The sequence below is a fragment of the Heptranchias perlo genome, chromosome 23 (genome assembly GCF_035084215.1).
Source record: "Heptranchias perlo isolate sHepPer1 chromosome 23, sHepPer1.hap1, whole genome shotgun sequence".
Lineage (NCBI taxonomy): Eukaryota > Metazoa > Chordata > Chondrichthyes > Hexanchiformes > Hexanchidae > Heptranchias > Heptranchias perlo.
In genome coordinates, this window is record NC_090347.1 from 4,773,253 (window position 1) to 4,797,449 (window position 24,197).

The following is a 24,197-nucleotide window of genomic DNA, read 5'->3' on the forward strand; positions in this document are numbered from 1 at the left end:
ACCTGTGGTAAAAGGAGCACTGAACCAACAACTGCTGTGGAACTCAACAGACTTTTGAATACTGCCCCCTTGGTATAGTTTAACATCAACAATTCCTTCCCCCATAAACCCTTCAATCATAAAATTGGAAACATTGTCAGTCAGGGAGAGAGAGAGACTTACATAAAATAAAAACAGAAAATACTGGAGAAGCTCAGCAAGTCAGGCAGCATCCGTGGAGAAAGAAACAGAGTTAACATTTCAGGTCGAAGACCTTTCGTCAGAACTTCGACCTGAAACGTTAACTCTGTTTCTTTCTCCACAGACGCTGCCTGACTTGCTGAGCTTCTCCAGCATTTTCTGTTTTTATTTCAGATTTTCAGCATCTGCAGTATTTTGCTTTTGAGAGAGACTTATGTAGCTCAGCTGAGCAGTCTTTGTTGCCTGTTTAACATGATGTATTAAAACCAATTCAGTGCCCCTCTGTGCACAGCTGCAATTCTATGCTGCAAATCCATCATACCATGCAAGTGTGCTTCTGAAAGCATGACCCACCTCAACACAGGTCTCTATCTCTGTGTACTGATTCATTATGGGAAGAATAGCTTCCATGCTACTATGTTCCACAAGATCAGATTTGTTTCCCACCAGTATGAGGGGCATTCTGGGAAAAAAAAGGATACAGTTATAGGAATTAATTTTGGTTCACACATCTGATAAATAGCTGATAGAAACAGAACTTGATTCTCTACAGTAATTGTAACTGTGAAGGCTTTTTAAAAAAAAAATCAGAAGACAGCAATATATTTTGCCAGAAAGCTACATTCAAACAAATAGCAATAACTAACCACCTTTAACTTTCCAGCCTTGCAAAACAAATGGTTGTTTTTAAACTAACTTCACAGTACCTGCTATCCTTGTCAGTCCTGTCATTTATTAGAGGAATCCATCGACTCGTTACCTGCAATAGGCAAACATTTGATTTTGTTGCAAACCAGGTACGAATTTAGCCAGCAACCAAGCAAATCTGACTACTTCTGTAAGAAATCGATGTATTACAATACTCTTTCAATCCTCTAGTTGTGACTCATTTTAAAATTTGAATTACACCCACCTGGTCAATGGAATTTCTGTTGTTGACTGCATACACTATGCAGATTACATTGGCCTGCGAGATCATAAGACAATGAGGTAGGCTTAAATCAGTTTGTACAAACGAAAGCATGGGTTAGTATTTCACTGACATTTCTTTTTAGTAAATAAATCTCTATCTCTGCAGGAACAGTTTATAACAATATGGTTTTCTGATCCACTACAGAAAGGGGACATTGAGTTTGGATTGTTAAAGTAATTGATATACCGCCACAGTGTCAGCAGTTGACACTTTTCCTTCTGCTGACCACAATCATCACCTGCAAATTATACTCAGACATGGAGGGTATACATGATGAACTTCAAGGTCTGCGTACAACAGATTGTTTACTCGACTAGTATCCATTTTGGCTTTTGCTTCATATCGTAGCGAAGTATTATTTGGCACATTAACCTCCCTCCCCGCCGCCCCCCCCACCCCCCCAATATATACATATCTTTCTGCTCCCACGGTTCAGTTACTTAACATTTCCCATCTTCGATCAAATAATTGAGATAATTCCTGAAATCTGTAACAAACGTTCTTCCCCTAGAAAATGACCAGAATTATTGTATGTTGATAAATAATACAAGAAAACCATGGAATGAGGTTATTGGTCAAATTCCCATAATTGTAAATGTGGCAATCATTGGATTCCACAGGGCTTTTGCACACACTATCATATTAACTTCAGACTCACCTTGGAAATTTCATTGTGAAGTTGTTCTTCTGTCTGTTCTGCTTCTGTTGGTGAGAAAAGACATGATGTGGAGATGCCGGTGATGGACTGGGGTTGACAATTGTAAACAATTTTACAACACCAAGTTATAGTCCAGCAATTTTATTTTAAATTCACAAGCTTTCGGAGGCTACCTCTGAAAGCTTGTACATCGTTCACCTGAGGAAGGAGGTAGCCTCCGAAAGCTTGTGAATTTAAAATAAAATTGCTGGACTATAACTTGGTGTTGTAAAATTGTTTACAATTGAGAAAAGACAGTTAGCCTAAAGACTATAGAATTTCTACTGTTGTGTGAAAAACATTTACTTAAAAAATACTGAATAGAATTTCACTAGGTGTAGCAATAATTTGCATTTATATAGCGCCTTTAAAGTAGTAAAATGCCCCAAGGCTCTTCACGGGAGCGTAATCAGACACCGAGCCAAAGAAGGAGACATTAGGACAGGTGACCAAACTCTTGGTTAAAGAGGTAAGTTTTAAGCAGCTTCTTAAAGGAGAGAGTTGTGAAGAGGTTTAGGGAGGGTATTCCAGAGTTTAGGGCCTAGATGGCGGACGGCACGGCCGCCAATGGTGGGGTGAAGGAAGTGGGGGACGCACAAGAGGCCAGAGGGAGGAACGCAGAGATCCAGGAGGGGTTGTAGGGCTGAAGGAGGTTACAGAGATAGGGAGGGGCAAGGCCACGGAGGTATTTGAACACAAGGAGAAGAATTTTAAAATTGAGGTGTTGGTGGACCGGGAGCCAATATAGGTTAGTGAGCACAGGGGTGATGGATGAACGAGACTTGGTGAGAGTTAGGATACGGGCAGCAGAGTTTTGGATGAGCTTTTGAGAGTTTTGGTGCAATGGAAATGTTCAGATTTTAGAAATGTACAAAAATCTTTTGGGAGAATCCACACAAAGGTATATTACATTTAAAATTATCGAACACAACTCAGGAAAAAAAAACCCAGAAAATTCCTACAATTTCTACAATAAAAACTAAAAGTATTCATAAATTTAATGAGGTTCAATGTTATGATTAGGTTTACTTACAGCAAGCATCTCCAATGCAATAGATCCAAAAGACAGAATGTTATAGACATAATGTAATATATCCTTGTTAATTTTTATTCTTTAATGGGACTAAAAATAAACTGTGCAAGTTGGCTATAAGTTCACTACACTGTCAATGTGCTCTGTTGTCGAATTCTAACGAGTTTGAAACATTTTGGGAGAACTAATAATCTAAATTCAGATATTACAAGTATTCCAATGTGTGCAGTAATACTGTTAATTAAGCCCCCATAAAAATTACGACTGTCTAGTCCTGGGCTGTTTGTCTCCCCCTTCCCTCCAAGTAGATATAATATGTTAAGCCAACCAATCTGAGAATACACCCATCCACCTCATCACTCAGACAAGAGTGGCTAAAATATCCAATTGTAACCAATAAAATGTAAGGCAATCACTTACTGAACACACCCCATTTTGGTAAAGGGCCAAAGATGAAATATATCAAACTATTTACTAGAAAGTTTGTACATACACCCAGAAGGAATTGCCTATATTATGCAGTGTTGCAGAACCCCCAGCACATCCTTTTCACAATACAGCCAGACCTGGTTGTTTGAAATGCATTGGAAAAACACCATTTTGTTACATTAAAAATCAATGTATCAATGAAATAGTTACTTTCATCAAATGGAATAAATTTTTAAAAATGTAATGCACCGTGGCAAAATAAAATAATATTGTTTGGATTATTCTGCTGCCGTAAGCACAGCTGCCATTTTTGCAGTATCAATCTCTAAGCAAGAGCACTTAAGAGGCACTGAAGCCAAGTTCAAGAAATTAAATGGCGTGCCTGTTTGTCAATATTTAGAAGTACTGTTTAAAATAAATGTTCCTGTTTAAAACTACAATACTGTATCTCCTAGTTTCTTTACCATGTTGGTGGCCACTGACAGCAGAGATACAATAACCAACATGTGTTGCAATTAAAACATGCACTCTGCTCATAGGCACATTAGACAAACTGGAGGTACAATGTTGCAATTTTAAATTGGGAGCATTCAATTTAAACAGGATTTTTAATGCTGAGGCTTTTGGAAAAATCCAGATGTGCCAATAAGCTGAATGAAGTGGTTTCTGGGTTCACATCTGGTGACCAGCATTAACACCCACCCACCCTCCCCCAATTAATGTACACTTGTAAATGCATTAAATTTTGAACTAAGAGTTGGAATAAAAAAATGTTTTACTAGAGACAGGGGAAAAACAAAACTTAATTCAGTCAGGAATGACCTTGAAATTCAGAGTGATTGCATGCAACTGGTTCAGTGCATGCAACTGTTAAGAGGCCATGTTTTCATCATGCACATTTGTGGCAGAGAGTAAAGTATTAACTGGCTTCCAGATTAGAGAGACAAGCAATGGAGTGCTGATGTTTGGTATTAATTTCAATTGAAACTAATTTGGAAGCAGAGGTGCACACACTATGAAAATACAACAGTATAGGTTAATAATAAAACATACAGATTAATGAAACATGAATTAAAAAGGTCTGACTGTGTTACTGTCATAAAATCAGAAATGTAGAACAGCAATTACCAGCTTACCACAGCAACATTACAGTATTAAGTAGATCCCAGTGTTGCCATTATGGTTATTTGCACCAATAGACTGAAGGAACTTAAGCCATCATCCTTTAATGTTGTGTGATATGAAATTCATCACCTCAAATTACTCCCATCATTACCAGCAAGACTAACAGACTAGTAATGTCTAGCGTTATATAGCTTAAAATACTCTCTCCAGACAAAACTAACATTTAGATGGACAAAACCACAATGTGCAAGTGAACAGTACAAAAATTACTTTAGAACAACTTGCATTTATATAGTTCACAGGAGCGTTATCAGACAAAATTTGACACCGAACCACTTAAGGAGAAATTAGGACAGGTGACCAAAAGTTTGGTCAAAGAAGTAGGTTTGAAGAAGCAACTTAAAGGAGGTGAGTGAGGTGGAGAGATTTAGGGAGCGATTTCCAGAGCTTAGGGCCTAGACAGCTGAAGGAACGGCCGCCAATTTAGAAAATTACCCGCTATTTTCTCCCTTCCTCTCCTGGAAGCGTGGCTTCCTGCTGTTGCATGACAGCATGGGCTCTGGTCATTCTCTGATACTTCACCCAAGTAGTCATTATCCACATGTAGTTTTGTCAGCAGAATATCTAATCACATGGAGCTTCCAGTCCCATCCAATATCACCACACATGTGCAACTTCCAGCAGGGGTCACTGAAAAAGCTTGATCAGTAATAGGAACTGTCGCTGATTTTTCTCTTCCCTAACCTAGGGCACTGAGGTCAATTGTAGCACCCAGCAAAGATCAGTTACTTGTCGCAGACTTGGGATCAAATCTGGGACCTTCTTAGTCTGCTAATATCAAATTTTACATGTCCGTCATTACATTTTACTGGAATCTCAATGAGGGTAAAAGAAAATCCACAGCCCAAGTGTACATAAATTTCATACATTCACTTTTCTGAGTTAGTGAAATTATAGTGCTGATACTGTATACACTGTCTCATTAACAGATCCCAGAGCAGCATTTTCTCAAGAGAATTTAACTCCAGACAAGGCATTGTTTCCTAGGATTATGTTTAACTCTGATGATACACTTCTCTTTACCTGAATAGTCTACTATGTGTGTAGGGACCTTCTCTGGAGTGACATCTGCAGGGATAGTGATTTCTTCTGCACGTAGAGGAACCTTTAACAAAAATAAATAGCATAAATGTATATCTATACCTAATTCAATAGCAGTTTTTTTTTAAAAAGTGATGTTTGGCAGAATGTGATGCAGCCAGAGGCAATGATTAATCAACATATTCCACATTTAAATTTATTCCCACTACCACTTGACCAGTAATAAAAACAGAACATGATGGAAACACTCAGCAAGTTGGGCAGCATCTTTGGAGAGAGGGAGGTGGGTAACATTTCAGGTCGATGACCTTTTGTCAGAACCATTTGACCAGTAGCTTTTGGCAGAAATTTGGCGCTGCAAAGCTACTCAGTAATCTCACTTTGGACATAAACCTTTCCTACAACAGTGACTATACTTCAAAAGTACTTCATTGGCTGTAAAGCACAGGAATGTCCTGAGGTCAATGTCAATGCAAGTGTTTCTTTCATAAATGTAGAAAAAATATTTGTGAAATTAACATTAGCAACTTCAAGAAGCTCTATATTCAATCACGGATTTTATATGGAAAACAGTATTAAATATACAGAGGTGGGGGAAGGGAGAGAAGGTGAGACAAAATACTTTCAGTACAAGTAGTCCCACCCCTGGAAAACACCTAATTATTATGTAAAAATCTGCCATCCTCTGTGAGGTATTATAATTTTTAATACAGATTTTTTCCTTCTCAATGGATGCTCATTTCAGGTTTTACCATATATCTTACGGGCAAGTCAAGGAGTAGCTCCATAGGGAAACCTTCAAATCAGTATATGGCACCAACCCTCGAACAATCACCAACAGTGGCATACTCATGTTTTTCAGTTCTCGTTTTCGGTTGCAATTTCCCCTGGACGTGCAGTCATGTCATCTTTCTGAGTCCCTTTTCAGCTGCAATCTGTCCAAGGACCATATCCCTCCCACTTTCCTCCTCCCTATGTTATCAAAGACAAAACTATTGCACCTCAAATGAATTCTGTGCCTGCTTTCCACATCCAAGCCCTCTCCAACTCTCTCTCCTCCTTTAAGGCATTCCTTAAAACCTACCTCTTTGATCAAGCATGCTGTAATATCTCCTTATGTGGCTCAATGTAAAATTTTGTTTGATAACACTCCTGTGAAGCACCTTGGAACGTTTTACTATGTTAAAGGCGCTATATAAATGCAAGCTGTTGTTGTCATGTCACACATCAGTCCTAAAACACCTAGCATCCACAAAGTTCAATTGTGATTTCATGGATAGAAATGGAAGCAAAAAAAAAATTGTATAATAATCTACATTGCTGTTTGCAACTTTGGTAGATGCTTGAAGTACTGTATATTTTGTTTTCTCACACTCCTGGGACTCCTTTTCCCAGCAAAGAAAGTAGGCAGGTGACCCACCTCTGCAAATGCTGCTCTTCATCTGATTGCTAGGAGAGCTTCATTTTTTCTTTTCTCCTCATGGAGGACACGCCTGGTTTGTACTTGATGCCTACCCTCATTGGTACAGCTAAGGCTAGGAACTGAGGTCTTGATGCATTGAATCACCAATTACACCTTTATTCAAAAATAAACTTAAGTAGCAATAATTGTTGTGAATAATATGAACAAAATAAATGAATTTCAATAGAATGAATGAAAGATTGACTCCAATAACTAAAAGCAAGAGCTATAACTAGAACGAACCTCCACAACCAGAAAGTCTGACTGCTTCTCCAAGATGAAAATCAGCCACAGAAAGGGTTAACTAGAGGTCTATCTAACACATCTAGTAGGTGCTTTTAAATGTGGCCATGTCTAGGGTGGTACTGCTTTGGCCAGAGGGTCTGATCTCCTAACTGAGGTCTTAATGCATTGGATCTTCTGCAAAGGAATTATAGGAAGACTCAACCTTGGAGTTTTCGTCAGAAAATAACTGACATCAATTAGCTTTGTCAAAAAATGATTAAAAGCCTGTAATATTCATTATCTAACTTTAACCCCTATGCACTGGCATTGAATAGGTCTGGCACAGTTACATCAATTATGTACTGATCTTGGGCACAATATATTTAAGCATGTATCTCATACTGACAACTAAACATTCTATATTTACTGTAAATACATCAAACAAAAAAATAGAAAATTACCATTTCTCTCCTTTCAATCAGCTGACAAAAAAACAGGTGCATCCAAACTATGGCCCTAGGACTACACGTGGCCCAGGAGCTCTGGCATTCTGGCCCATGAAACCCATGCCATTCAGTTCTATTTGCACTTGTATTTCTTATTCATTGGTTTGTCCTGTTTGAATTTTGACAGCATGGAGGCTTGGAAAGGGCACCTCAAGTGTGTTTGACCCATTGGTGGACTGCATTCAGAACACCAACATCTATTAGCATTCATAGCTTGAGATTTATGCAAATTAACAAACATTAATTTAAACTTTATAAGATGCCTAAATGGCACCATGGTATGCACCTTTAAGTTATTTATTTTTGCCATTCCTGAAAATATTTAAATACAATTCAGATCATTTTTAGCGACTACAGCACACACTTATATTTGGACAACAACAACAACTTGCATTTATAGAGAGCCTTAAATGAAGTAAAATGTCTCAAGGTGCTTCACAGGAGCGTTAATAAACAAAATTTGACACCGAAACCGAACCACAAAAGGAGGTATTAGGAGAGGTGCCCAAAAACTTGGTCAAAGAGGTAGGTTTTAAGGAGCATCTTAAAAAAGAGGAGAGGTAGAGAAGTGGAGATTTAGGGGGGGAATTCCAGAGTTTAGGGCCTAGGCAGCTGAAGGCACAGTTACCAATGGTGGAGCGATTAAAATCGGGGACGCGCAAGAGGCAAAAATTGGAGGAGTGCAGAGATTTCGGAGGGTTGTAGGGCTGGAGGAAGTTACAGAGATAGGGAGGGGCGAGGTCATAGAGGGATCTGAAAACAAGGATGAGAATTTTAAAATCGAGGCATTCCCGGACTGGGAGCCAATGTAGGTCAGCAAGTACAGGGGTGATGGTTGAACGGGACTTGGTGCGAGTTAGGATACGGGCAGCAAAATTTTGGATGAGCTCAAGTTTATGGAGGTTGGAAGATGGGAAGCCAGCCAGGAGAGCATTGGAACAGGCAAGTCAAGAGGTAACAAAGGCATAGATGAGGGGTTCAGCAATAGGTGAGCTGAGGTAGGGGCGGAGACAGGCAATATTAGAGGCGGAAGTAGGCGGTCTTGGTGATGGAGCGGATATGCGATCGGAAGTTCAGCGCAGGGTCAAATAGGATGCCAAGTTTGCGAACGGTCTGGATCAGCCTCAGACAGTGGCCAGGGAGAGGGATGGAGTCGGTGGCTAGGGAATGGAGTTTGTGGCGGGGACCAAAGACAATGGTTTCGGTCGTCAAAATATTTAGTTGGAAAAAATTTCTGCTCATTCATGCTAGACGTCGGACAAGCAGCGTGACAAATCAGAGGTGGTGGAGGGGTTGAGAGAGGTGATTGTGAGGTACAGCTGGATGTTGTCAGCGTACATGTTGATCCTGACATTGCGTTTTCGGATGATATTACCGAGGGGCCGCATGTAGATAAGAAATAGGAGGTGGGCCAAGGATAGATCCTTGGGGGACTTGAGGTAACAATGCGAAGCGGGAAGAGAAGCCATTGCAGCGAATTCTCTGGGGACGACTGGATAGATAGGTATGGAACCAGACAAGGGCAGTCCTACCCAGCTGGATGATGGAGGTGTTGGAGGAGGATGGTGCGGTTAACTGTGTCAAATGTTAATTGTATTCATATGATTCACCATCAACATCCTGGGGGTCACCATTGACCAGAAACTTAACTGGACCAGCCATATAAATACTGTGGCTACAAGAGCCGGTCAGAGGCTGAGTATTCTACGGCGAGTGACTCACCTCCTGACTCCCCAAAACCTTTCCACCATCTACAATACACAAGTCAGGAGTGTGATGGAATACTCTCCACTTGCCTGGATGAGTGCAGCTCCAACAACACTCAAGAAGCTTGACACCAACCAGGACAAAGCAGCCCGCTTGATTGGCATCCCATGCACCACCCTAAACATTCACTCCCTTCACCACCGGCGTACTGTGGCTGCAGTGTGTACCATCCACAGGATGCACTGCAGCAACTCGCCAAGGCTTCTTCGACAGCACCTCCCAAACCCACAACCGTTACCACCTAGAAGGATAAGGGCAGCAGGCACATGGGAACAACACCACCTGCACGTTCCCCTCCAAGTCACACACCATCCCGACTTGGAAATATATCGCCGTTCCTTCATCGTCGCTGGGTCAAAATGCTGGAACTCCCTTCCTAACAGCACTGTGGGAGAACCTTCACCACACGGAATGCAGCGGTTCAAGAAGGCGGCTCACCACCACCTTCTCAAGGGCAATTAGGGATGGGCAATAAATGCTGGCCTTGCCAGCGATGCCCACATCCCATGAACGAATAATAAAAAAAAATCAACTAGTGTTAATTGTATTTTTTTATATAAAAAAATACAATTAACACTAACTGATAGAAATCATGTGGATACAATTAACATCAGAGGCTGCAGACAGGTCAAGAAGGATGAAGAGGGATAGTTTACCATGGTCACAGTCACATAGGATGTCATTTGTGACTGTGACCATGGTAAACTATCCCTCTTCATCCTTCTTGACCTGTACTGTGGCAGGGGCAGAAACCTGATTGGAGGGGTTCAAACATGGAGTTGCAGGAAAGAGGGGCTCAGATTTGGGAGGTGACAACACATTCAAGGACTTTGAAGGGTAAAGGGAGTTTGGAGATGGGGTGGTAGTTTTCAAGGACAGAGGGGTCAAGGGTGTGTTTTTTGAGGGGCTGATGATGCAGATTTGAAGGGGAGGAAGACAGTACCTGAGGAGAGGGTTAGGCTAACATGGGGGCCAGGCAAACCTTTATATCTGGAATGGTGGAAAACTGAAACTGCAGCTTGGGAAAGGGCCGAAGCGGAGGGGAATGGCATCAGGCACAGGAAGATGAGAATCTGGCCACAGTTCCCAGAGATAGAATGGCAGAAGTACTCCTCTGCTCTATTCAGCAAGAACAGCCGGACTATCTCAAAATCTGTATTTTGGTTTGGGGAGAGTAATGCTAGTAGATCTGTCACTAACAAGTGCCCTTTTATGCACCTCTCTGTCAAACGTAATTATAGGCAAAATTGTCACAGAACGCTAGAAGACGACAATATGAACAAACAGATTCACGATTAAATGAGACCAATACAACTGCTCATCAGCCTGCAAACCATGCCACACCAGAAGACTAGGAGTGAGTGGCAGACAATGGCTGAGGCCGCCAAGGAGCACAGGCTTCTTGCAAGCAGGACATCGGGTCCTAACAACGGGAATGAGCAAGTGCAAGCAAAGAGTGAGTGGCAGGTTCAAGCTGGCATGGTGCAGGTGGCAAGAGGGTCAGACACCTTACAATTTATTTCTCTTAAGACTTCAGACTCAAAATAAGTTAAATTTGTCACTGATTGCTGTAACTAAAGTATCTGGTACAATTTTGTGTTTTGTGCATTCTAATTATACATACATCAGTGAATTGGAGGTGTGAGCACACTGAGCCGTTCTCATATTCGTGTATAAGGACAGTCATAGCAAGGAATTGGTAGAGACCTGGAAGCAGGTCATCTTCCCATCCTTTCAACTAGGGAATGATGTGGAAGAGGGGAAACCTAAAGTCAAAGAGAAATATAGAAACAGGGGAAACTAAGGACATTTTGAAAGAAGGGCCAGAGAACAATCTAGTACAACTTTATAAAAAAACCAAAGGCAATAAGCACAGTCGATGGGCAGGAGTCTTTCTCCAAGTTTATGTGCTGTAGTTTCCATGGTAATTGCGCAGATGTTGAAGTTAAAAGTAAATTCTGCAGAATACCTAGAACATTGAAGTGTCATGAACAGGTGCAGAAAATAATCAATAAGGCTAATGGAATGCTGGCCTTTATATCTAGAGGACTGGAGTACAAAGGGGCAGAAGTTATGCTGCAACTATACAAAACCCTGGTTAGACCGCACCTGGAGTACTGTGAGCAGTTCTGGGCACCGCACCTTCGGAAGGACATATTGGCCTTCGAGGGAGTGCAGCGTAGGTTTACTAGAATGATACCCGGACTTCAAGGTTAAGTTACGAGGAGAGATTACACAAATTGGGGTTGTATTCTCTAGAGTTTAGAAGGTAAAGGGGTGATCTGATCGAAGTTTATAAGATATTAAGGGGAACAGACAGGGTGGATAGAGAGAAACTATTTCCGCTGGTTGGGGATTTTAGAAGTAGGAGGCACAGTCTAAAAATTAGAGCCAGACCTTTCAGGAGCGAGATTAGAAAACATTTCTACACACAAAGGGTGGTAGAAGTTTGGAACTCTCTTCCGCAAACGGCAATTGATACTAGCTCAATTGCTAAATTTAAATCTGAGATCGATAGCTTTTTGGCAACCAAAGGTATTAAGGGATATGGGCCAAAGGCAGGTATATGGAGTTAGATCACAGATCAGCCATTATCTTATCAAATGGGGCAGCAGGCACGAGGGGCTGAATGGCCTACTCCTGTTCCTATGTGGCCGTCTCTTCTTCGCCATCTCCTTAATGCGGCCTTTCTCCTTGTTTTGAGATCAATAATCAATCTCAGCCACCAATTAAAAATAACATAACTGAGCAGTTACTTTCTTGTTTCTGTCACCGTACCAAAGTCTGAATCCACTGATGTGAATTGATCAGGATGCTATTTACTGGTCCCAAAGTTTGGGCCAGCAGAATCTATGACCCAGAGAACACTGCCACCAAGCTGCGCAACATTTAACCTAGGAACCAGTTATCCGATGTAAAGTGGTAAGCAACCTATTCCCAACAAGATGCCTCAGTTATAGCTTTTAAAATAACTTTACACAGCAAATAAATACTATTTTAAGATAATTGGCAAAAGAACCAGAGGAGAGGCAAGGAGAATTTGTTTTATGCAGTGAGTTGTTATGATCAAGAATGCGCTGCCTGAAAGCATGGTGGAAGCAAATTCAATAGTAACTTTCAAAAGAGAATTGGATAAATACTTGAAAAGGAACAATTTGTAGGGCTATGGGGAAAGAGCGGGGGAGTGGGATTAATTGGATAGCTCTTTCAAAGAGCCGGCACAGGCACAATAGGCTGTGCTGTATAATTCTACCACAATCTAATTTTAGTAAAAAGACAACAGGCACGTATAGTCCCCGTAAAAAAACAATCCACATACCTCTTCAGGAAACTCTTCACTGACCAGAGACATAATCAAAGATGTCTTCCCAACCTTAGCTGTACAAAAGAAAACAAACAGCTTTACTATATATTCACAATCGTCTTTCAACACAACAGGTTGTTCTCCAGCAGCTCTAGGATTCATTGTTATGATCGCCCCTTACATAATGTAACTACTACTTCAATAAACATTATATAAGCAATCAAAGCCTACTTTCAAAAGCGTAAATTTTAGTGGATGTGTTGATGAAAGCTATTCAACAAACATTTTTTCCCCCAAAGTGGTTGTCTCAAAATAAAGGACATTGGCAAGTCCGGAATGGTAGTGTCAAAATCAGATACAGGAGGCAGGCACTAGCCTACTGAAGCAGCTCTTGGGAAAAGCAATGACATTGACAAGCAAATGACAACATTCTAATTTGTGTTTCATTCTCAAGGGAATTGTGCACATTTCTCTGGTTCAGGTAATCCAGCATTTGTTGCCAACATCTAATATCTTAAATTTTTCCATTATAAATTCCTATGTCCACATTTATAATGACAACAGATTATGTAAACTTGTGAAGCTGTAATTCCCGCCCCCCACCCCCAGTGGAGGTGCTTTAGTGCCACACTGGAGAGAGGGTGTAATTACAAGATGACAAGTTTACATTGGAAGTTTTCATTATAAATGTGGACATAGGAATTTATAATGGAAATATAAAGGACAGAATGTATAACTTTAAAATGGGGAATGAATTGTGTCTGCATGGCCTGATCCAAATATTGGCCAGTCTCTAATGCTGCTTCGAATGAAGACTAAACTTGGTCTTGACTGTCCATATGCAATGCTATGGAGATCAACTAGTAAGGTATATATTAAAAATCTAACATCTACATCTTAATTGTAATTGTAAATCAAGTCAGAGATTCCCTCAAAAAAACTGTACTTCCAATTTTCCACAGCATTATCCCAGGTTAAAAAGAGACACATACATACTGAAGATCAACATCATCGGTGGTCTGCCTAAAGCAGGTTCTTGCTCAATTCTCTCTTCTCCAAACCACTGTTCTGTGCTTCTTTCTTCAATTCTCCATACAATCTCCCATTCTTCAGGTGGTCTAGAAGCATCCTCCTTTTCCTCCCTCTTGGTCTTTCCCCTTGAATCCATCCTAATACCTCAACATCTCATCCCCCTCTCACCGTGTGTCCAATTCAATTAATTTGCCTATAGCAAAATTATGGGTGCACTGTATGGGTGGACTTTATAATCTAGTGTAGTATGGATTGCAAGCTTGAAAATTATGGCCTTGGGTTAGTGAACTGGTGATAATTTTGAGCCCAATAGACAAAGGACTCAAAAAAAATATGATCAATTTTGAAGGGAACAGGCTTTATTCAAATGTTTGCCAAACACTCAGACTTGACGGCACAACTCACACCACTTGCATGCGACAGCACCTTGATAAAAAAATGATAAGACCATTCCTACTCTCTGGGCAAAAGATATTCTCTCTCTCAAGGTTGGATTGATACTGAGCTCTTTGGAAACTCAAACCAATGTGATGGGACTTCTGGAGGGACCCCCATTTCTAGGTTTGAGTGAGCCCAGCAGTCTTCTGAATTATACTGCTACTTTTGTGTTGATGTGAATCCAAAACCACTTTGGCGCCATACAAAAGTAGTAGTATAAATGCAAGCTTTAAGATTTACTATTATTAGTTTTTGTACGCTCTGTATCCGTATTGTCTGTCAGTGCATAACGTAGCCAGTCTATATTTAAGCCACTACAGGATTGTGAAACCTCAGTCACACAGCAGAATATATAGAAATTCTGCCATAAGAATACATCTTCTCTACATTCCCTTGGTACACAGGCTGGAGTAGTAAAAATCCAAGTGACTCTCCTCCATTAATTCCCACAACATATTACTTTAAGGCTGTATCAAGCCTGTCAAACTGTTTAGTCATGTAGATAGTATGCAAGTGTCAATTACGCAATATCTGTGTGTTCGTTGACCTACATTGGCTCCCAGTCTGACAACGGCTCGATTTTAAAATTCTCATCCTTGTTTTCAAATCCCTCCATGGTCTCACTCCTCCAGCCCTACAATCCTTCGAGATCTCTGCGCTCCTCCAATTCTGGCCTCTCGTGCATCCCCAATTTCCATCGCTCCAGCATTGGTGGCCATGCCTTTAGCTACCTAGGCCCTAAGCTCTGGAATTCCCTCCGTAAGCTTCTTCACCTCTCTACCATTCTTTAAGACGCTCCTTAAAATCTACCTCTTTGACCAAGTTTTTGGTCACCTGTCCTAACAAATTATGTGGCTCGGTGTCAAATTTTGTTTGATAACACTCGTGAAGCACCTTGGGACATTTTACTATGTTAAAGGCACTATATAAATGCAACTTCTTGTTGTTGCTGTAGTAATTTATAGCAAAATCTGCAGGTTCAGCATAATCACTTTTGAAACTACCTTACTCTGAAAGCTTTTTGGTAGTGAAACAAACATTAAAAGTTTTGCTCGAGCAATCTTCAACTCCAAACAAAGAAAAGGCTTTAAACGGTACAGCAACTATGTGGAACAGTTCTATCCTTTCACCTCTGGAAAATAGGTTTTAATCCAGTCCAGTCTGATAAAATTTGCTCTCCATTAGCTGTAAGGGTCCTTGGCAATCTTTTCAGAATAACTGGTCTGCCTCATAAATTGTATTTGCACTGAGTTAATCTTGAAAGACCAAATTCATACGAGCAGAGTGACAAAACACATGCCTCAAATTGTTTTAATTAGCAAATGTAATAGTGCAAATTTCTGATGTAGCCCAGTCTCCAGAGGTTGGGTCCCTTACATTACAGAGCACTACTACTGGTGGGAGTGTACAATTGCATTTAAAAATAATTCTAGCAGCCCTGATAGTATTAGTAGATATACTTTCATTCAGAGTCCAATTTACAGTATCACCTTCAATTTTATCAGTTGTCAGCTGGGTTGGTGGCAGTCTCATTCTTCACTACACGAGTGTTTTAAAAAAAAATCCTGTTCCTGGTCTTGTGCCAATGACTGACTAGCATGCCTAGCCACACTCCCTACATATGTCATGCACCACACAAGAGAAACGCTCATCACTTCATCCAAATATAGTAATTTGCGGACCTATGGAAGCACAACCAAAACCCACCAGTTACTTATGAAGGTCACTCCAGTTCACAGTAAACATTATGATTGTAGCTACTGTACCACTTTGAACTATAAATACTATAAAATTGCTTAGAAATTCAAAGTTAACCGTTTCCTTCTCTGTTGGTATTGCCACTTGAGTCTATAATCTACAATGACACTACAGTGCATTCCCGAGAGAGTGCTGTGTCCTTTGTATGACATGTTAAACTGAGGTCTTGTCTGCCTGTTCAAGTTGACGCAGAAGATCCCATAGCACTATTCAACAAAAGAGTAGAGGAGTCCTCCCAGCGTCTGGGGCCAACATTCCTCCCTCAACCAACACTGCTAAAACAGATTAATTGGTGATTTATCTCATTTAGTGATTGTGGGACCTCGCTGTGCACAGATTGGCTGTCACATTTGCCTACATAACAGTGACTGCACTTCAAAAGTAATAAATTGTTGTGAAGATCTTTGGGTGTTCTGCGGATATTAAAAAACACTATATAAATGGAAGTTCTTTCATTCATTCAAATAATTAATTATGCACAAATTGCTTTGAGATTTTTTGAGAGCCATGAGATGGCAAACTGTAAATACAAATTATTTATTTGCCACCTTCAAGCTCAATGTTTCCCAGGCCCTCCTAGATGAGTTCCTGAGCACCACCATAAAAAATGTATACATTTCTGACAGGGCTAGACAGACCGGATGCAGGGAGGATGTTTCCCCAGGCTGGGGGGGTCCAGAATGAGGGGTCACAGTCTCAGGATACAGGATAGGACATTTAGGACTGAGATGAGGAGAAATTTCTTCACTCAGAGGGTGGTGAACCTGTGGAATTCTCTACCACAGGAGGTTGTGGAGGCCAAGTCACTGAATATATTTAAGAAGGAGATAGATAGATTTCTAAACACAAAATGCATCAAGGGGTATGGGGAGAGAGCAGGAATATGGTATTGAGATAGAGGATCAGCCATGATCATACTGAATGGCGGAGCAGGCTCAAAGGGCCAAATTGCCTACTCCTGCTCCTATTTTCTATGTTTCATACACAAACTCCAACTCACCCAGAGCTCTATCCACATCTTATCCTATATGCAGTACTACACACCCATCAAACTCACTGGCTCCCCATCCCTCAACACATCTGGTTTAAAATCCTTGCCTCATTTACAGATCCCTCCTTGGCTTTGCTCATCCTACCTCTGTAACCTCCTCCAATCTTATGTTTATATCTCAGCTCATACCTCCACTCTTCTGTGTCTGGACCACTGTATGTTTCCTCTAACCCCCTCACCCAATCCATTGGAGTCTCAGCTGTTACTGTCGTACACTCTAAAATTCTCTCCCTAAATCTCTCCATCTTCTACATCTCTCCCCAGTTTCAAAAGCTTCCTCAAAACCTACCACTTTTACCACACCTTCAGTCATCTCCCCTAACTGTTCTCCCAGTTTCTGCTGCGTCCAGTACACCCCACTTTGAAACACCTTGGGACATTCCACTACATTAAAATGGTGCTTTATAAATGCAAGTTGTTGTATGAAATGGTGTAATCACAGCACACAACAGAGTTGGTCCTCAATTTCTTTGAATTCTCTTTGTTCAGAGGTCCCCCAGTGTCTCAGTGAGCTTATATCCAATTAGTACCTGAGCTGTACAAACCTGCAAGTAAGAAAAGAGTTTGCATTTATATAGTGCCTTTCACAACCTCAGGAGGTTCCAAAACACTTCACAGCCAATGAAGTACTGTTGTCGTTGTTGTAATGTAGGAAAGCATCAAATTAATCTCTTTGAGCTGGATTAGCTGCTTCCAGCCAGGGCGGCAGAAGGATCTACAACTGGCCTCAGGACCATGGATTAAAGCGGGGAAATTTTTTCCAAAGAATATAGTTGCCATTTTTCTCTTCCTTCTCACCCCCATAGAAACAATAGCACAAATTACATCTCCTCAATTGGAAGGACAAGATGGTCCAAGCTAAGGAAAAGTCCCCAGGTGCAACTGTAGAAGTCATTTTTGAACCATAAAGGAATTTTAAACCCACCCCCATCCCGCCAATTTTCTCTACAAATGTGACAAACTCCAACTAAAGACTGCATCTTGTTCAAGACTGGACACTTATAATTAGGCTTCTAATTAGAAAGTATGCTAGTATTGTATCTACTGAAATTGTTTTTCTTTTAATATTAGCACTGCTTTTATTCCAATGTCATCTTATGGCTCATTGGAATCACCATTCGATACACATCCACTTTATAGCCTGGCCAACAGCTGAAACTACAGACTGTTCTGCACGATGTGTATTTCTCAACATCATGATTTCTTGGCAATTCCTCTGCCTCTGCCCCCACCCTCCAAATTTCACTAATCTCATGCTCTACTTAACCCTCTGGGCCCACATATTGCCCCAAAAGCATAGGTACAATAAAATGAAGGCAAGACGCCCAAACTACTCATTTGCACTGCACTAATGGCTAATTCAATAGTATTGGCAGAAATTTGGGAGGAAACTGCCTGCCCACCCTTATTAGGCACAGAATACTGCATGGTGTTGGGAGGTCTAAAGAGATAGGAGAAATATATTTGTATTAATAATAGGATACACTGCAGCAACTCACCAAGGTAGTTTGATAGCACCTTCCAGGTCCACAACCTCCATCACCAAGAGTTCCAAGTAACATTATCCTGACTTGGACATATATTGCTATTCCTTCAATGTCGCTGAGCCAATATCCTGAATTTCCTAACACCATTTTGGAACAGCACCAGCACAAAGACTACAGTGGTCCAAGGTGGCAGCCCAGCACCATGTATGTACTCAGGTCCACTAAGCATGGACAATAAATGCAGCCTTGCCGGCATCATCCATATCCCAGGAACAAGTCAAAAATGCTAGGAACATTGTAATATTTTATATAAAGTAAGGACATTTAGATGACTGAAATAATCTCAGAACAGTAACAGATGACAGAGATCGATAGATTTCTAGATATTAAAGGCATCAAGGGATATGGGGATAGTGCAGGAAAATGGCGTTGAGGTAGAAGATCAGCCATGATCTTGTTGAATGGCGGAGCAGGCTCTAGGGACCGGATGGCCTACTCCTGCTCCTATTTCTTATGTTCTTGATCAAAATCTGAGCTTTTTCTATTTACAATAGTGTGTTACCTGAACACTTGATAAATATCAGAAAATTATCCTTCTATAACTGCTGATGGTAGTTAACATTGAGTATATATATATATAGCAAATGCAATATACAGGCTGCACATTTAGGGTAGAAGTGGGACACAAAAGGCTTTGTGGAGTTGTGATGTTGTTGCATAAATTTTGCAGAAGCAGTTATGCAAGGTTTGTCTATACAGAGACCTATTATTTTCAGCCAGACTCGCTCAACTATCTTAAATGTTAAAACATGAGTTCCACACTCTGATGTCTTTATGCAGTCTGATTGGTCTGCCTCACCTTATGTGAAAATTTAAAAATGTATTTTCCCACCATGTCAGATAGCAAGAGGCGATCGGTAGAGAAATGGCTACAGGAATGGAATTGGATGTGTGGGAATTATGGATCCATACAAAAGCTCCAGGCTGGGATCAACGGTCAGGTGTGACTCTTCCCCAGCTCCAGAATGTAACCCAGGGCAGAGCACAACTAGGAGGAGCAGTGCTTCCAGCTCGAGCATCAAATTGGACCAACTTTGTGGTATCACCTCCTCTTCCGGGATATTGCAAGAATGAACCTTACTGATTCCCTCCAACCATCTCCCCCCTCCTCCTCTACCCGCAAACCATACCACCCTCAGAACCTATTATGTCAGCTGTAGCTCTGTGGTAGCACTCCTGCCTCTGAATCAGAAGGTTGTGGGTTCAAGTCCCACTCCAGAGACATCAGCACATAATGCTAGGCTGACATTTCAGTGCAGTTCTGAGGGAGTGCTGCACTGTCGGAGGTGCCATCTTTTGGATAAGACATTAAACCGAAGCCTCGTCTGCCCTCTCAGATGGATGTAAAATATCCCACGGCACTATTCGACAAAGAGCAGGGCAGTTCTCCTGATGCCCTGGCCAATATTTATCCCTCATCCAGCATCACTAAAACAGATTATCTGATCATTTATTTCAGTGCTGTTTGTGGGAGCTAGTTGTGCGCAAATTAGCTGCCACGTTTCCTACATTACAATAGTTACTACCCTTCAAAAGTACTTCATTGGCTGTAAAGCACTTTGGGATGTCCTGAGATCCTGAAAGGCACTACATAAATGCAAGTCTTTTCTTCAATTGGGAAGATCAGGAAAGGGGGAGAAAGTTCATAGAATTTGCATTTATACAGTGTTTTTCAATATGGATGTTGAGGGATAAATATTGGCCAGGGCACTGGGTGAGTCTCCTGGTCTTCTTTGAATAGTGCTATGGAATCTTTTATGTTCACCTGAGAGGTCAGACGAAACCTCAGTGCAGCACTCCAGCAATGAAATGTCAGCCTAGATTATGTGCTCAAGTCTCTAGAGTGGGGCTTGAATCTATGACCTTCTGACTCAGAGGTGTGAGTGCTACCACAGAGCTAAGGATGAAACTTGGGCTGAGCCAAGAGAGACAGAGGACTGAGATGAGGAGGAATTTCTTCACTCAGAGGGTTGTGAATCTTTGGAATTCTCTACCCCAGAGGGCTGTGGACGCTCAGTCATTGAGTATATTCAAGGCTGAGATTGACAGATTTTTGGACTTTAAGGGAATCAAGAGATATGGGGATCGGGCGGGAAAGTGGAGTTGAGGTAGACGATCAGCCATGATCTTACTGAATAGCAGAGCAGGCTCAAGGGTCGTATGACCTACTCTTGTTCCTATTTCTTATGTTCTTAGGGTAGAAGGAGAGATTGCACCCTTGTTGAGGAGGGAGAAGAGAGTGACACCTTCATTGGGTGGGGGAGGGAACCGAGGAAGAAGAGACTGTTGTAGGGAGAAGGGTGAATGTAATTTTTTCTAATGTTTGCCTCTCTAGGAGCCACTGGCTAAGATGTCATTTTTTCCAGCCTGCAATTTTCCAACCATAAAAGTGAATGTACAAGTGGTAAACCCTGGCCATCGTTTCTGACAGCCCATGAGAAGAGGAGAGGCCATGGGTCAGATGCTTGCACAGCAGCAACGTTTGAGGGTTCAGAGCTGGGCTGTGCAGCCGGACGGTTACAAGGGGTGGCACATGAGGCAAGTATGGGAGAGCTGCTTCAGCCCTGAGTACTAACCATTTGTATAAGTGACCAATAGAGTTGGGGAGAGAAAGATATTGAGGGGAGCGTGAGGCATGTGCAGTGGGAGAGACTGACAGAGCAGAAGTCCGAGGGGGAAAAAAAAGGGGAGATGAAAAGAATTTAAGACAGACAAACAAACAGACACAACTGCTAAAGTTACAAAACCAAAAACACTTATGAATTCTAATGAAGGATTCTACCCGAAACATTTATCTTTTCCTTTCAGGTGCTAACTGACCTGCTATCCACCTCCAGCATGTTATGCTTTTCCCCCTATTCAGCAACCCACATCCCTGCCTTCCTTTTCCGCTCTTTCAAACCTCAGTTCAGTTAAACCCATGGTAGGCGGTGGGAAGGTCACGGCCGCGGGTACATTTTGGACGCGGATGCCACCGCCTCAGTGAACTTTCAATAAACATATATTCACTGTATTATTAATTTCTTCAGTGATTGAAGGAATTACAATCGCGGGGTGGGGGAAGCCCAGTGACGGCGGGCGCTCTGTCCCCACTCACTCTCCCTGCCTGTGCCTAGGCCTCAGGCCGGTAACCCCTGAAAGTGGAGCCGGCGGGAGAGGGGCCCAATTCTACTCTTCCCCCTCCCAACACATCAAATTAAAACTTACGTTCCCCGACGAGCAGAATCCTCACGTCTTTCCTCATTTTTTTTTTTGTTGCCTACGGACTCGGTTCCACCTCGACCCCGAATGAGAGAGAGGAGCTGGTCTCCCAGAAGCAGCCTCCTAGTAGGAATTTAGGCCCAGGCCCGGCAGTGGGAGAACGGGCCGAACAGGTCGCGGTGCTGGATAGTTATTTTTCTCGAGGCAGGTCCGATCTCCTGCCAGCAGATATTCCGGGGTGACTGTCGGGCTTCCTCACGTATTCGACTCCCCGGGCATCCCCGCTGCTCCTCACTCCATGTTACTGTCTGATCGCCGCTGTCATCTCCCCGCGCACGCGCCTCGCCGCCGCCGCCGCCGTCATCTGCGTTCCAGGTTCCCGCTCCCCGCTACGCCCTTCGGTCGTTCACGGCGTGCGCGCTCCTCAGCGCCGCTCTTCCTACCATCTTCTACGTGCGCGCTCCTCAGCGCCGCTCCCTCTCACTGCCATCTTCTGCGTGCGCGCTCCCTCTCACTGCCATCTTCTGCGTGCGCGCTCCCTCTCACTACCATCTTCTGCGTGCGCGCTCCTCTAGTGCCGCTCCCTCTCACTACCATCTTCTGCGTGCGCGCTCCCTCTCACTACCATCTTCTGCGTGCGCGCTCCTCGTTCGCATCGTCGACCTCCCCAACGCATGACCTACCTCTTCGTTACAGTGAGACCCGGGTATGGTTAACGGCCACCAGGTGGATTAAACGCTTATTAATAATTCACCTATTCAGGAATATCTTAGTGCGTCTAAACTTGGACCTGGGAGTAGAAACGATCAATACTTTCGACAGCAGAGCAGGACTGTTTAGACATTTAGATAGTAGCCATGATGTGGAGATGCCGGTGATGGACTGGGGTGGACAAATGTAAAGAGTCGCACAACACCAGGCTATAGTCCAACAGCTTTATTTGAAATCACAAATCAGATGACGAAGGAGCAAAGCTCCGAAAGCTTGTGATTTCAAATAAAGCTGTTGGACTATAACCTGGTGTTGTGCGACTCTTTACATTAGACATTTAGAGACACAGCAAGATCATAAAATAGCTGACAAATGCTATTAGGTGCAATGTGGCTCATCCAGATGGCCTTATAATCTCCTCATCACACTAAACCTCTGACTTTGTGGCTTGATTTAGGTTAATTGCACATTAGCCCAAGCCTTTACGCACTATGCAAACCAGGAACACTCATAATGTATGTGGAGATGCCGGTGATGGACTGGGGATATTTTTATCCTACTATGACTCATAATGTAGTCATAGTAGGATAAAAATATCTTCAGCAGACAATTAAAACAATTATAATGGTGCAGCACCTGCGAATCAACACAGGACAAGTTGTGTATGTAATTTTGCTTGTGTAAAGAGATGAAATAGCATACAGGCACATGGAACTAATAGCAGAGAGGTCATTTTCACCTTCACCTCTTGGGCGATAAACTGGCAGAGTAGATTGTCTGCCTGTTCTAGTACCCACTCGATTTTCAATTCCATTGAAATAAATGGAAATAAAAAGTGGGCGGGTGTTATAACTAATGGGAGATCCACTGCATCAGTTTACTGCCCAATCAATGAAGGTAATAATGACGCCCCCCCCCAATATGTGTTGTGGGCCAGAACAGGAGGTGCCTAATCAAACAGCAGATCCTTCAATCCACAACTATATGTTCTCAGGGCAACTAGGTGTGGAAAATAAATGCGGCCTTGCCAGCATCGCCAACATCCTGTGAACAAAACAAAAAATATCTCCTCCGATAATGTTGTGATATGAGTCTGCTGCCTCATACCTCAGCATAGGAAATACTGGAACAAACTTTGACCAGTGTGACTGAGGAATCCTATTTTTCTGTTAGGTTCTTCCATTATGCAAAACCTTAACCACTTTTATATTTACAAAAGGGGAATGATGCTGAAATGGAGACGTGTACTCCTATCTCCAATTTATTTTACCCAGTGCTGCTGCTCCTAACAAAGACCTGTCGAAAGCTGGAAATCCACAATTCTCTTAGTTAATGGTGAGTGGATCTGGCCTGAACTACTACCCGCTGCCAGCTCAAGGTCCAGGAAAATAACAACATGGATACAGAATTGACTAAGTGACAGGAAACAGAATAGTGGTGACCGGTTGTTTTTTGGACTGGAGGGAGGTGTACAGTGGTGTTCCGCAGGAGTCGGTGCTGGGACCACTGCTTTTCTTGATTATAAATGAAAGACTTGGACTTGGGTGTACAGGGCACAATTTCAAATTTGCAGATGACATGAGACTTGGAAGGGTAGTTTACAGTGAGGAGGATAGTGATAGACTTCAAGAGGATATAGACAGGCTGGTGGCATGGG

At 42.1% G+C, this 24,197-nt stretch overlaps 1 protein-coding gene across 4 annotated transcripts in view; it reads right to left on the reverse strand.

Moving 5' to 3' along the window:
- LOC137341027 (mitochondrial Rho GTPase 1) overlaps positions 1 to 22,239 on the reverse strand; it is a 60,134-nt gene extending 37,895 nt beyond the window's left edge. The window contains exons 1-7 of one of the 4 annotated variants that reach the window (XM_068003867.1): positions 21,836 to 22,239; positions 12,818 to 12,876; positions 5,521 to 5,602; positions 1,812 to 1,855; positions 1,094 to 1,147; positions 888 to 940; positions 535 to 643 (exon numbers count right to left, since the gene is read on the reverse strand). In XM_068003867.1, coding sequence (XP_067859968.1) covers positions 535 to 643; positions 888 to 940; positions 1,094 to 1,147; positions 1,812 to 1,855; positions 5,521 to 5,602; positions 12,818 to 12,876; positions 21,836 to 21,872 — 438 coding nt within the window. In that variant the 5' untranslated portion in view covers positions 21,873 to 22,239. The remainder of the gene's footprint in view (positions 1 to 534; positions 644 to 887; positions 941 to 1,093; positions 1,148 to 1,811; positions 1,856 to 5,520; positions 5,603 to 12,817; positions 12,877 to 21,835) is intronic. The other 3 variants (XM_068003869.1, XM_068003870.1, XM_068003868.1) reach the window with 3 other exon arrangements.
- Between the last annotated feature and the right edge of the window lie 1,958 nt (positions 22,240 to 24,197).